This window comes from Anser cygnoides, chromosome 2, assembly GCF_040182565.1.
Source record: "Anser cygnoides isolate HZ-2024a breed goose chromosome 2, Taihu_goose_T2T_genome, whole genome shotgun sequence".
In the NCBI taxonomy this organism is placed as follows: Eukaryota; Metazoa; Chordata; class Aves; order Anseriformes; family Anatidae; genus Anser; species Anser cygnoides.
In genome coordinates, this window is record NC_089874.1 from 37,555,244 (window position 1) to 37,569,206 (window position 13,963).

The 13,963-nt window shown below is 34.2% G+C and overlaps 1 protein-coding gene across 3 annotated transcripts in view; it reads right to left on the reverse strand.

Annotated features, from left to right (window-relative positions):
* ANKRD28 (ankyrin repeat domain 28) overlaps window positions 1-13,963 on the reverse strand; it is a 119,349-nt gene that overhangs the window by 21,335 nt on the left and 84,051 nt on the right. For 2 of the 3 annotated variants that reach the window (XM_066991868.1, XM_013171937.3), the window contains exons 9-14: window positions 8,551-8,629; window positions 7,960-8,074; window positions 7,452-7,534; window positions 4,281-4,344; window positions 2,917-2,985; window positions 1,178-1,318 (exon numbers count right to left, since the gene is read on the reverse strand). In XM_066991868.1, coding sequence (XP_066847969.1) covers window positions 1,178-1,318; window positions 2,917-2,985; window positions 4,281-4,344; window positions 7,452-7,534; window positions 7,960-8,074; window positions 8,551-8,629 — 551 coding nt within the window. Of the gene's footprint in view, window positions 1-1,177; window positions 1,319-2,916; window positions 2,986-4,280; window positions 4,345-7,451; window positions 7,535-7,955; window positions 8,075-8,550; window positions 8,630-13,963 lie in introns of those variants that run through there. The other variant, XM_066991869.1, reaches the window with a different exon arrangement.

Here is a 13,963-nt window from a genome sequence, read left to right on the forward strand (position 1 = left end):
TTTTCTCAGCAACTGTGAAGCTAAAATTAATCCTAGCTCAAATTGTAAAAGGGTAGTTAAAGTGGTACTGTTTCAACAAATTCCAGTAGGAATTGAACATATTTGTAAAAAATGTCAATCAATTTTGTTTTTAAATTTGTCTCTACATTTACTTTAAACATTAGTTAAATGGAAATATTCTTTATCTATCCTTCAGAACTCCGTGTGCAAGCTACATGCCACCTCATTCCAATGGCTACCTCACCTTTTAAAAAGTGCTGTATTAAAACATGATGATATAGCACTAAAAAGCACTCTTCTCCACTGAAGGTGTCACTGTACCCATTTGAAATGTGATGCTGCACGCCAGCCTGTTCTGACCCCCATGTGAGCGTGTACACATGCAGGAGGTATCTTCCTAAAGTCTGCTTGACACATACGATGTCTGCAGTTTATCTAACCTCACCAATTTTGTGCTATCTGCATAAGCTTTGAATGTATGCACTGAAACAATTAAAAACTATGTTAAATACAACCATTAGTTACAAAAGTAACACACACAAAAGACATTTATGGATTTTTGAAGATTTCTGGATGCATTTGATAAATAAAAGCATAATTATTTCACAAAAATTTACACTAACAAGAGAGTTGTAATGCCAAATATGAATAGTTTAATTAAATCCCAATGGATAAAACAGTCTTCTATTTAAATAAGTCTAGTCCATCTCTATCTAGGCCTACCGTAACTCACACACTAGTTTTACAGCATGTTTCTGACTGACTACACAGACTTTAGGGCAACATTAAGAACCCTCCTCAAAACACACCATCATTTGTCAAAATTTGATCTTAAATTAACATTATCCTATTGCTTATGACCATCAGAAAGTTGCATGATAACCTCGCAGATGATTTTTACTCAACCACTACACAGCAGGTGGAATTAAAAACTCTGTTCACAATTAGGGCACCTGCATTACAGGATATAACCAAAAAATGACAATACATTTTACTATTTACAATCTATTTCATTTTTTCTCAAAAATATTTTACACACAATTAAGAAGCCACTGCCAATTTTAATCTTTAAAAGTGTAAAACACGCATTCAGCAAAACCAAAGGCAAAACGTACTCAAAATTCACAGCCCAAACATTTCTAAGGATACCATCTATAGTACAAAGCATTGCACTTACTTTCCATCTGTGTCTGATGCAGCTGCATAGTGCAGAGGTGTACAACCCCTCTCATCAAGGTCATTCACACTAGCTCCAGATCCCACAAGGGCAAACAGGCACTGGTAATTACAATTGGCAGCAGCATAATGGAGTGGAGTTCTTTAGTACACATTTAAATAAAAAGTACAATGGTAAATAACAACAAAATAATACTAGAGAGACAGAAAATGCAAAATAAAATGAAACTTAAATACTCCTTTCCCTTTTTAACAAGTATTTGCGGTGAAGAATGCATAAATATTATAAATTATTTTCTAGGGCCATTTAATAATGCAGAACACTATCTAGGTGATGTATCTGTCAGCCAATACATATACATAACTCTGTCTTAAGAGAAGCTTTACATGAATTTTCTTGTGTAAACATATAAAGGAAAATAGTTTACATTAGACATTGGTTTTAGGTATATTGGTAATTTCAAGCAACATGAAAAAATATGGACAAATCCAAGAACTGCATAGCAACTAAACAAGGTCAAAATACAACAGTTAGTGAGTAGATATGTTCTGCAAAAAAAGATCAGAATTTTGTCTAATACAGACATGCATTATTTTTTAAACTACAGTAACATACCAGATGCGTTGTTAAAGAAAACTTTTTAAAATATACGCTGTTTTCTTGTTAACGAAACCATGAAAGATTAATATTGCTGAATACTCTCAGAGGAAATTTATAAATTAAACTTCAATTCTCAAAATAAACAAGTTTACACATAATTTCAAAAGTACCACAATGGTGCAGAATTCAATTTTCTATTTTTAAAGATGGATTGCTACTATAAATGACTCAGTTTTGAGGAAACAGACACTTTGAAGTGTTCTACCTCTCCCTTAAAATTACTTTTATTTTTCTTTCTCAATTTTTAACTATTTTAATCTTTTTCCTCCCCCCAAATAATTGTTTTGCATAACACGTAAGTTAAAACTAACTATTAAAACTTTCAATGAGAAAAGCTGCAACGGACAGTTGATCCTTTCTCAGGAAAGAATGGAAGAATTTAAAGCAAAATACAGCTTTACAGCCATAATGTTCCCTTCATGCCCTACTCCTGCCATTCACAGGAGTGAATTATATTTTCCAGGATGTGATGTGAGATTCTGCACAAGTACTGATGGTGCCATCTGAACTTAAAAAATACTATACTAAAAATAGAAATTAATGTCATTCCAAAAGAGTTCTGAGCACAAACAAGGAGAGGAACAGAAATTGATGGATATAATGAAAGGGAAAATGTGAAGCAATTATGATAAAATGTATTTTTTCCAGCAAAAAAAAAAATACAAACAAACAAAAAACCCCCACACAACTCAGAAACAGCAAGGGATATATAGATTTGACTAATTCATTATTTGGAAAACATCACTAATATCCTTGGATGTGAGAAACATAAACTCACTAGAGCCATGCTGTAAGCAGAAAAGGCTCATAAAAATTGCAGTTGAGTATGTAACACAGCCTTTAAAAACAAGGCTAAGCACCTACTTAAAAAGAAAACAAAACAAAACAAAAAAAAAAAAAACAAGACAATAAAGAAGATACAACCACAACTTTTGGTAACACATGCTGAAGCACAGTTTGTAGCAGACTTCATTTCTTAAAAACAGAAACTGGAATGCACAGACTTGCCCACATAATGACATGCTACTTTTGTACTACTTTAGTAACCCTTTACAATATACAAATCTAGAATCTCTTACCTCCCAAATCTGTCCTTTTTGTTGAAGTCTGCACCAGTATTTAGGAGAAGATTTAGGCACTCCAAATTCCTGTTAAATTAATGCAATATTGTTTGTCATTGCAGATTATGGGTCCTTAATATTGGCCTTTACAAATATCAGAACTGCTAAAAATGCACCTTATACGGTATTTTTCTTACAACTGAACTATATTAACATTTATTTTTTATGACTTCTTATATGTAATAATACATTTCACAACTGCAGAACCAAACAGGAAAGAACACTAATTATTTCAAGTCCACATATAGAAACTGTATTGATATCAAATGGCATGCATAAAGTGCATGAACATTAACCTAAATTAACAGAAGTCTCAATTCTTTAAAAAAATAAATAAAAAAACACCTGCACAGCACATCATTTTTTCTACCAGGATTGCAGCACAGAAACAAGTTTTTAATGTATATATTTTAAGGCCAAATATAAGTTGCTATGTAAATATTTTAAGTGCAATTAATTTTGAATACAATATGATCATCATAACGTATGTACAATGCTGCTTGCTTAAACAAAATCTTAATAACTTTTCTAAGTTGGAAATGAATGAGGGAATGAGTCACAAATCATGTGTTTTTATATGAAAAGATAGCACTTTAACCTTAATCATTTGTAACAAGAATGTACCTATCAAATATCTCTTGACTTAGAATGATTACTTAGCAGTATTACTTAAATAACATTGAAACAGAAAAATGAAAATATCATTATCATGGAGTTCTTGTGTCCCACAAAGTGTATCATGAGATTTATTACCCAATTCTTCCAGGCAATTTTGAGTAGCTGCTATAGATAACCTACAATACAATAACAATAATCAATATAGATCACAACTCAAGTGATGAACAAGTTGTTCTGACCACTTCATCCACCTAAACTCTGGAATTTAATTATGGTTTATAATTTAGCTTGATTGAGCTTTTGTTTATGGATATGGTAAACATTTTTTTACCAAAGTTGCTGATCTCTACCTCATGTCCTACAGTGATACAGCAGGGCACGACATCTTTGAAACTATATCATCACCCATGGGAAATTAAAACAAAATCCAGTTCATCCCCAAGCATAAACCTAAGGTAAAGCTGATGATACCTGGACACTGTACTCCAGTAATTACTTATAGAGCTGAATATTTAATTTATTTATTTTTATTGCTTGTAGATAGAATCCATCTTGAAATTATTTTCATGTTTACATAATTCCAAGGGGAGAGCGTAGGAGAAACACAGAGAGGAAAAAATAATAATAATAAAAAAAAGAACACGATCAATCAGCAATTGAAAAAAAGGACACCAAAAATAAAAGCATGAATGCTTTTTACATACCCTCCAGCTGCAGCTGCGTGAAGACAAGTTCTGCCAAAGTCATCTGGTGTGTCTATGTCAAAACCTACCAATCAAATATTTGTAAAGCCCATTATGTACTAGAAGCTTTCACAAAACTGTTCTCATCTACCCTTAAGAGAAATGCTTGCAAAGCAAACCTAACAGCTATTTGCATAAAGCAGTGAAGCACATAAACATAATTGATTTGAAACAAATCCTTGCTATTTGTAGTATTTTGAAAAATATGTTAATTTTTAACTGAAAAGGCTAAGGGAAAACACAATTAGCAGTGCTGAGGCAAGAAGCTATATTCTTTCTTATCTTACTTACCTCCTAATATTTCTGTATAATTTAGTACTGGACATAAAATCCATGAAGATAATAGGAAAATCTAAGAATAAGGTAGAACTTCTAAGTGTTCTGCAGAGAATTTTTAAAAATTATTTTTTATGTAAAGAGGGGGATGTCAGCATTACTAAATCCAGAAGTTACTTACATTTCATCCTTCATTTTAGCTCTCTAGTCCCAGGGGAAGAACTACACTAAGCTGGAGTGAAGGCTGTAAACAGCAATTAGAGGAGCCGTGTAAAGAATGTTGTTGTTCTCTCCCCAAAATATTTGGGCTATGAAAATTTGAGAACACAAATATTTAAAGCCAAGTATTTGAGAGTATGCAGATCCATAGTTAAAGTTACTGTAGGAGCCTTAACTTTGCTCTGACATTCCTGCTAGAAAGACTGTCCTTAATGCATTATTAAATAAGTAACTAAAAACTAATAAATAGTCTGATTGGTTAACCTTACCTTTGTGGTAAGATAGGTATCTGAATAAAAAGCTGTATTTGTAGTAGCAAAGGTAAAGTCTATGCAATCAAATGAACTGTGCGCCTCAGCCAAATTACAATATGTTCAGGACAATCCCTTCTGCCCTCTTCCAAAGGAGGATTCTATCATTTGACAGCAATTAGCACACACATGTGTTTCTACCCACAAACTCATTGCTCCCTAATTGACTCTAAGCCTGTTGTGCTATGAACGAGAAATTTATAAAGCCAGTACCTGAATTAGAGGTCACAGAGTAGCATGATAAGCATTTTAAAAACAAGGGCACAAATCCTCTCCTCTGGGCAATTTTAACTACAGAAAACACACAAAACTGACTCCTATTACAACTTACCCCATAAAACTTGGCACGAGATCCATGCAGACAAAAGTAATAATAAATTAGAGCAACTATAACTTTTCATCTTAATGAGAACTTGTACTGAATTTATACTCCTTGAGAATTGTTTCAAGTAAATAAAACTTCCTTGACACAATTCCATGCCCTCACCTTCAACTTATTTTGGAGCAAGAAAGCATTTGAAGAATTCTTCCGGTTTGGCAAGTAAGTAAACAGAGGAAAGCAAAGAATGGTGTATAACAAACGTAACAATGCAATAAAAAAGGTATGTAGCTTTTAAATTTCACTGTTTCCAAACACGAGAGAGAAAACACCAGAAATATCATAAAACTGTCAGGTTGTCACGCACTGGAACAGGTTTCCCAGGGAAGTAGTCACAGCACCAAGTCTGTTGGAGTTTAAGAAGTATTTGGACTGTGCACTTTGTCACATGGTCTGAATTTTTGGGTAGACCTGTGTGGTGCCAGGAGTTGGACTCGATGATCCTTATGGGTCCCTTCCAACTCGGGATATTCTATGATTCTAACTAATTCACTGAACACAGATGACATCCACAGGTGTCACAGCAGCTAAAATTTTAGTTCAAAAATATCAGACACCATATAAATAACCAAAGCATCAAGATCCACTAGCACAAAAGGTTTACTTGAAGAGTTTAAAAAAAATGTTATGCTTAAGGCATAAGTAAAATTTTGGAGGTTAGAAAGAAACTTCTCAAAAGAGGATTATGGTGTGTTTATCCTGCAGTGCTCTCCTTTGTGATTTTATTTCAACTCTTGAAACAAAATGCAACAACCCTGCAGGCTGAAACACAGGCAAAGTAGCAGAGTTAAAATTATCTAAGATACCCTAACTGCAATTCTACACCTAATCATATATCGTGACATGAAAATTACTATTTAAATCAGTTTTCAAAGCTGCATTTTTTTTGTTTGAGGGAAGTACAATATTTTCCTAAGAGTCTTCTTTTTATGTAGCAGAATTTCACCAGAGCTCCAATGTTGGTACTTCTGCATGGGAATGCTTTTTCTTCCCCCCTTTTTTTTTTTTTTTAAGAATAGTTCAACAGCCATGAACAGTGAACAGCATAGGACGTGTTGTTCAAGAGTACTACTATTGAAGGCTGTATGTCCACAAAATATAGTTTTTACATGTCCAATTACCTTCTCCTCCCATTTGAGTAAACAGAAGTACATGGCAAGCAAGTTAAGATAGTTTACCTACTTGAATCAAAAAGTAATCCTTAATACCTTTGCACATCCCTAGGATGCTTGTTTAGTACCACTAACTGCTTAAATGTTTCTCAGTACTGCAACAAAGCGCTTTTTTTTCCCCCAAGGTCAAACGAATATTAATGACTTTAAACGTCAGAGGTTCTTACTTCACATAAACAAGACCCTTCCTCAGAAAACCAAAAAGGGTACACAGTCCACAGACACCAATCCCCACACCAAGAGCATGTACTAAAATGTTAGCAGCATCCAGTCTTTTCAGTTTGACTTTTATAAATGGTCAAGCAACTGATACTTTGCTCCAGGCTAGATTTTCATCTAAGTTTGCTCAGTTCATGTAAAAGTCACAGAAGTCACTTGCAAGTTTTCTTCATGGATTTCTTTGCCATACTGAATCTTCAGTAAGGGAAATGAAGGATGCTGGATGAAGTCATTAGAACATTAGCTTTTGTCCTTGAAGGTCTATTATGGCCTGGGCCAGCATTCCACCTCTTTGGCCAACTTGAAACATTTTAGAAGTTACAGAGACATTCTTTCAATTTGGATGATTTGGGGGGGGGGGGGTAAAGAAATTACTTCTGTAAAAGTTTGCATTCACTTTTCCTATGTACTGTCCATTAAAAAGCAAACAAACAAGCACTGTCCCTAGCACTCTAAAGAATCCTATGTATTACTAAATTAAGATTTAATTAAAAGCTATTCTGTGGAATAAAAACTGAAGTACGAAGCAGCCATAAGATTTTAAAGAGTATCCTACCTGATGAGAGGAGCTTTCTGCAGCAGTCTGAAAATCCACTTAATGCTGCCAAATGGAGAGGAAACATCCCATGTATACCCCGCCTAAGATACACCATAATCAGGTATCACAGTTTCATTACAATTGAAATAAAACAAACACGACTGTGCCAAAGCATTCATGCATGGTTTGTTCAACAAACAATCTAATTAGAACACTGAGCCAACCGAAAACCTCACATATTAGACAATTTCTTACAAACTAGGCAGGATGCATTAATTCAGTGCAATAGTTTATTAAAATTTTCAGTTATTTCATATACATTGCTTTACAGAGAAAAACTGATTCTCCTTTTTGCATCAATTGTGATGTACTGTGTAGCTACTTAAAAGAACAGTACAGGATAATTCACAAAGTATTTCCTATTTCAAGTTAAATACAATATAAAAAATCACACTAGTCTTGATAGTCTAATAAATACATTTCTAAATTCTCTCAGCTTGCATTCATGTCAGTAAATGTTACCTACTTTGCAGTGTCAGCACCACTCGTAATCAGAGTGTTGATTAATAGCTCATGGCCATATCTAGCTGCTATGTGCAAAGGAGTATTTCCATTCTTATCTTCACAGTCTATTTCAGCTCCTGTAATAAAAAAGTAATTATTACCTAGGAATACACATAGGCATACAGATACTTCTGTTAGAAAAAACAGTATTGATGATAATTTAAGCAACATTAATAATTGTCCATGAACGACTGTTCTGGATTTTAATTTTGTAATGCTTTTGGTGCTATTTAGTATTAACAATAAGCAAAATGTATTTTCTTATCTACCAATACAGGACAAACCTTCTGCAACTTGGCTATGGAAGACAAATTAATATTTTTCCCTGCATTCTGAAAAAATAAACAACTCTTTCAAACTTTATAGGCAGAGATACCAGACTCCACCATTAACTGAACTACTACTGGACACTGGATATAAACAAAAACCAACAAACTTTCAGCACATTGCTATCAATAGAGAAGAGGAAAATACTTGTAATATCGGAAAGCTGATGACAAAACGACTCCTACCCATTTATTATTATTATTATTATTATTATTATTATTATTACCATTTTGAATGATGGTTTGAGATCTTGAAAATCTACCATGGATTGCTGTCATGTGCAAAGGTGTTTTCCCATCTTTACTCTGAAAAAGAAAAAAAACAACAAGTGTTTACTTATAACCAGAGTAATCCATCAGAACTGACAAAGGAAAAGGACATAATCCTCTCCCCTCTACTCTCTCCTTTAAATTCTTCCTGGTAAGCTTTTCAAAAGAGCTGCTCTTAATCAGTCTTCCAGCTCTGGGTGACAACTCAATGAAGCCTGTTCACTCACAATTATGCCTTTTGGATAATCACTCTCAAGAGGCTGATGACAGCACACAATGTCAGCAACAAGCCTATGCCCCCCACCCAAGTCTAAAATAACAAAATGCTTCTTTAAATGAAATTTGTTTCTTGAAAAGAAAACAACTTTATTTTTCATTATTATCCATGTACTTACAATGGATCTTTACACACTATATCAGAAGACAACACATTAAAAAGCTCACATGTTCCACTAATATTTCTGTAAAGCAATACTTGAAAGTAATTTATCATAAACCACCAGTAATACTAGGGTAGAACTATTCAAACATAATAGGCATTATACATTTGAAACGCATACCAAGCGTACACTTAGTCATTCACCAAGTAAATATGCCCTTCAAGTAGGCCAACAATAATGCATAAGAGACTTGCAATTTTTAACAGCACAATCTAAACACACTTACAGAAACAGTTTTTTCTGTGATTATTACTTTAGGATGACTTTTTTTCCTATACTTTATCATACATAATGGAAAGCTTTACTGCAGAAAAGAGTTCTTACAAATGCACATAAAAATCGTAAACCCGACAGTCAGAAAATAAAAGCACTTTTGTTTGCAAGTGAAAGAGGAAAGGGGGAACATACAATATGAGCATATGTTTTGTAATAACATTGATCACTGCTGCGCAAAAGTGTCTCTCCATCTTTACTCTTCCTTTGAAACCAAATGACCAAGCTTCTAAGGATGTTTTACTTAAAATCTGCTATGGATCCTTTTAGATGGACTTGAACATGGAATTTTTTGTAACATCACTGCAAAAAGCAGCATATAACAGCTAGAACAACGAAATTATGGGAAATATCAACTTTTCAGACCTGGACTGAAAGAAATAAAACACCTTATGACAACAGCCAAGGTGTCTCCAGATGTCTCAGCTAGCAGATTTCTTTGACAGTAAATAACCCAAAAGGCACATCCACATATATATAGTAATAGCAAAGAAACATGGAAAAATTAATTGAAATCCACTAGAGGAATTGGACAATCATTTTTACTTCAAGAACTTCTGTCACTGAAGGCCTTAAAAAAGGCCAAATAAACACGATATAAACAACAACTTCCCTAAGCAATCTCTAACCTCTGATTTATTTATTTATTTTTGCAAAGATAATTTTCTTTTAACATCTACCTACCTCTATCTAACCATAAATATAAGAAAAATGACTGTATAAAATAAGCTTAGTTTGAATGAGGGACCAAAAGCTGCTTTGGTAACTAACATTCTAAAATAGAATGAAGAAAACTTTGAGAATGTAAGGAAATAAATTAGTCAAGTCAACAAAAGACAGAAAAATTTTAGGGGGTGCTAAAACTGCAGTTTTTACAGAAGGTGCTAAAACTGTATCTCAAAGGAAGGCTAATAAGAAGATGGAACAAAAAAAAAAACAAATCCAAGTCTCACTAACAGAGTATCTCACAGGGACATTAAATATAATCTAATGTGACAGTATCAGAAACTATGTAGTGTGGTGATCAAGCGAGTTGTCAAAAGACAACATAAGAACAGCAAAATAAGCAACAAAATAATTTTCCAGTTCAAAGGAAAAAAAAACACCATACAATCAATAATGTATTTTTAGATTCACTCTGCTCCGGTTTACTTTAAAAAGTATGTAACGCAGATTTGTAAGACGATGGATTTCATTATTCACAGCGTCTCTCTCCAGTCTAATAGTCTCAGATTTCTTTGCAACTCAGAAATAGTACAATATGCAACTGTCTATCAACATATAAACATAGAAAAGGTATAAAATTAAATTAAGGTGATAATTTCCACGTTGAATATTAACTTCTAGGTATAAGATGGTATTTAGAATTCCCTTCTTGGACATTGCCACTAGGGAAGGATATACAGAATCAGAACAAGGAATCAAGTTTCTTAGGTAACGAGACAGTATGCCTCAACATATTGGGTAAAATCTTCGTAACCGTTTCCTGAGATGCCAGGAGGTTGGGCTTCATAAGCAAGGAGGTTATCTTCAAAACTTTTGCTTCAATCTCCTTTTTTTTCCTGCCCTCAAGGTCTTACATCTAAATATTAAGGTAAATATAGCTGTCCAATCTTACAAGATTTGATAGCACATGACTAAATAGCTATGGGCTAATGATAACTTTTAATTGTATTCACTGAAACTCAGTTATGTGTCGGTAACAGGAAAGAAGTCACTCTATCACTAGAGAAAACATATGCACAAAATACTTAGGATCAGAAAAAAAATGCTAAGAGCAGTAATTTCTATTAGACTGAAACAATGAACACACAGCACAAGGTGTTCTGTGAAGTTAGTACTCAGATATTAACTATACTTAGGCTACCAAGCTGTGCCGAGGGCCAGGGGAAATGCGGGTCTCCAAGTGAAATCTCCCTCTAGCAACAATTCCTATGTTCTAGTATCAGAAATGGAAATAAAATACTTATTGTATTTAGGACACAGAATTTTCAAGCACCCAGGGGGTCCATAAAATAATTAATACCATCCTATTTCAAAGTGTTCTTCCTTGCATGGAAATCCTGAATGGTGAGGAACGAGCGCTGCAACAATGAGCGGTACGTAACAGTAGTATATGGGTACTGACAAAGTACAAGAACAATTATGAAATGATGCCCTACCCCTACAGAGGTGACAAAAAGCAATTATATGAACTATTATATGAACTACTTTGAATTTCATCCTCAGTATCTGGAAACTGAACATGTTTGCTTTCAATAAATACTTCTTAAAATCCTCTAAAAACATCCCATTTTAACTAAACAAATTATTATTAGCCACAGAACGATTTCTGATTTAGTTTCCCTCTGTTTTTTTTAGGGATTATTCTTCTGATTAACTCCAAGATTCATCTTCACAGGCTTTTCCAGGGAAGCAGATGTTGACTTGGAAATTATTTTTTTTTGCCTCAGTACTTGCACTTTTTAGCATTGCAAGTGGTAAGTTTTCATATACAATGCAAGGCTGTCCACACCTTCAGGTCTAGATTCCCAGGCCAAAATCAGTCACATAGATAGAAATCCACAGAAATGTTATTAACAGAATTACAATGGAGACACATGTTGGTGCACAAACAAGGGACGAATTATATTTTCCAGCTATAATTGCTTGAAACCTCTACACAACCCTACCTGTTTAATTTTGCACTTCATAGTTCTGCTACTTAGTAAATCAACATGTTGTAATTACAGCCACATATATCTTAAGCTGGTGAGGTGGGGATTGGACTCTTCTCCCAAGCACCAAGTGATGAGGGGAAATGGCCTCAAGTTGCAGGAGGTTTAGGTTGGATGTTAGGAGAAATTTCTTCTCAGAAAGAGTTGTGCAGCATTGGAATAGGCTGCCCAGGGAAGTGGTTGAGTCACCATCCCTGGAGGTCTTCAAGAAACATGTAAATTTAGAACTTAGTGGTGGGTTAGTGGTGGACTTCAGTACTAGGTTAAAGGTTGGACTAGATGATCTTAGAGGTCTTTTCCAACCTGGATGATTCTGTGATAGCGACTAACCCTTTCCATTATAAAGGCCTTTTCTTCTGAAACAAAACTTCAGTAGCCCAATCTGTACCAAGCTCTTAGGAGACTTCAGCTGAAGTTCTCAGCTCTCTGATATGCTTCAGGCAGACGTTTCCAGCCATCAGGTTTAAAAAATATATATATTCTCTCGTATCAGAGTATGCTTTTAAAAGAAAGCCTGGGTTCACCCATGTGAAAACTTCTGATCATTTATTTATTATTAATCGGAGGAACTATCAAATCTAGGCTTTGGATCCAGTAACTTAAAATTGAGTGGGAAGGAAGGCAACAATACATCTCTCTGATGCCAATGCATCTTTTGTTACCTACAAACAATTCACCCACATCGCAAACTTCAAAGAATTAGGAACGTTGCCGGTCAGTTTGAAGATATTAGCTGTTCTTTGCACAATTTTTGAGGTTATTTAATATTACAACTGACTGAATGTAGTCAATACCTAGAGCGTATACCATAATAAAGATTCTTATTTAAAGTTCAACCATAAAGATTATAGTAATCTTTAGCAGCGTTTAATTATCCTAACAGAATGTTGGAGATTTTTCATTTTCATTCCTAACCTATCATTAAGGTGTATTTGAAAATGAATAGCAAAAAAAAAAAAAAAAAAAAAAAAAAAAACTTTGCTCACTGCACATTTTTCTGAAACGAACTCCTCCCCACTTTTTTCTTCTACATCAGATGTACAAAGTCATGAGCCCTTGCAAACCAATGTATAGGGAAACAGTAATTCTTTGCTTAGCAATATCGATTCTTCTCTTTTTCTTCTTATTTGTGCATGCAACATATGTACATAATCATTAGTATATTTAACATTGTGGGATTATTTTCATGAGAGAACATACATTATTGAGAAATGTGGTTTCAGGGATGGAGGACAGAAGACAGCTCTGTAACGTTAAACCCTCAGTCATATCCAGTCTGGGACATCAGTAGAGCAGAAAGCTGGCAACAAGAATAAATGAACTGTGACCTGCAGATTTTATGACAAATTGGCTGTAAACCCTATAGTGTAGCTCTTTACATCTCCAAGGCACTTCAGTGATGCATTTTTCCACAACTAATTTTAAGCACATTTTCATTAAAGGAGCTCCACATTTAAATATATGTAAAAGTGAGCTGTAACATACATCTAAGATTTTTACAAATCAAATAAATTATTTTTAAACCACTCCCAAATTTTCAGTAGACTATATATTTTGTAGTAATAGACACATAATGGTATTTTAGAATTAGCAGAAAATTAGTGTGAAGTTCTTACATGAAAGTTAACCACAAAAAAAAAAGATTTTAAACAATCTTTTAACTGTGCCAATATTCACCTCTGACTCAAATAGTGCTGAAATTGATATAACTCTATTAACACACATAAAAAAAAGAAACAGAAGTATAGATACTTCTCTTCCTATGACAGGTGAGCAGAGGTACAGGCAATTAGACCCACTGTACTTTTGGACTCTTCCTTCCACATACCTATTTCCCACTTGCCCCAGCCTGTCGAGACACCTGATATGGAATACTTCTGAACACAATTAAGCTTTTATTACTTAAGTCAAAATTAGCTTCACACAAAAGAAAGATCTCA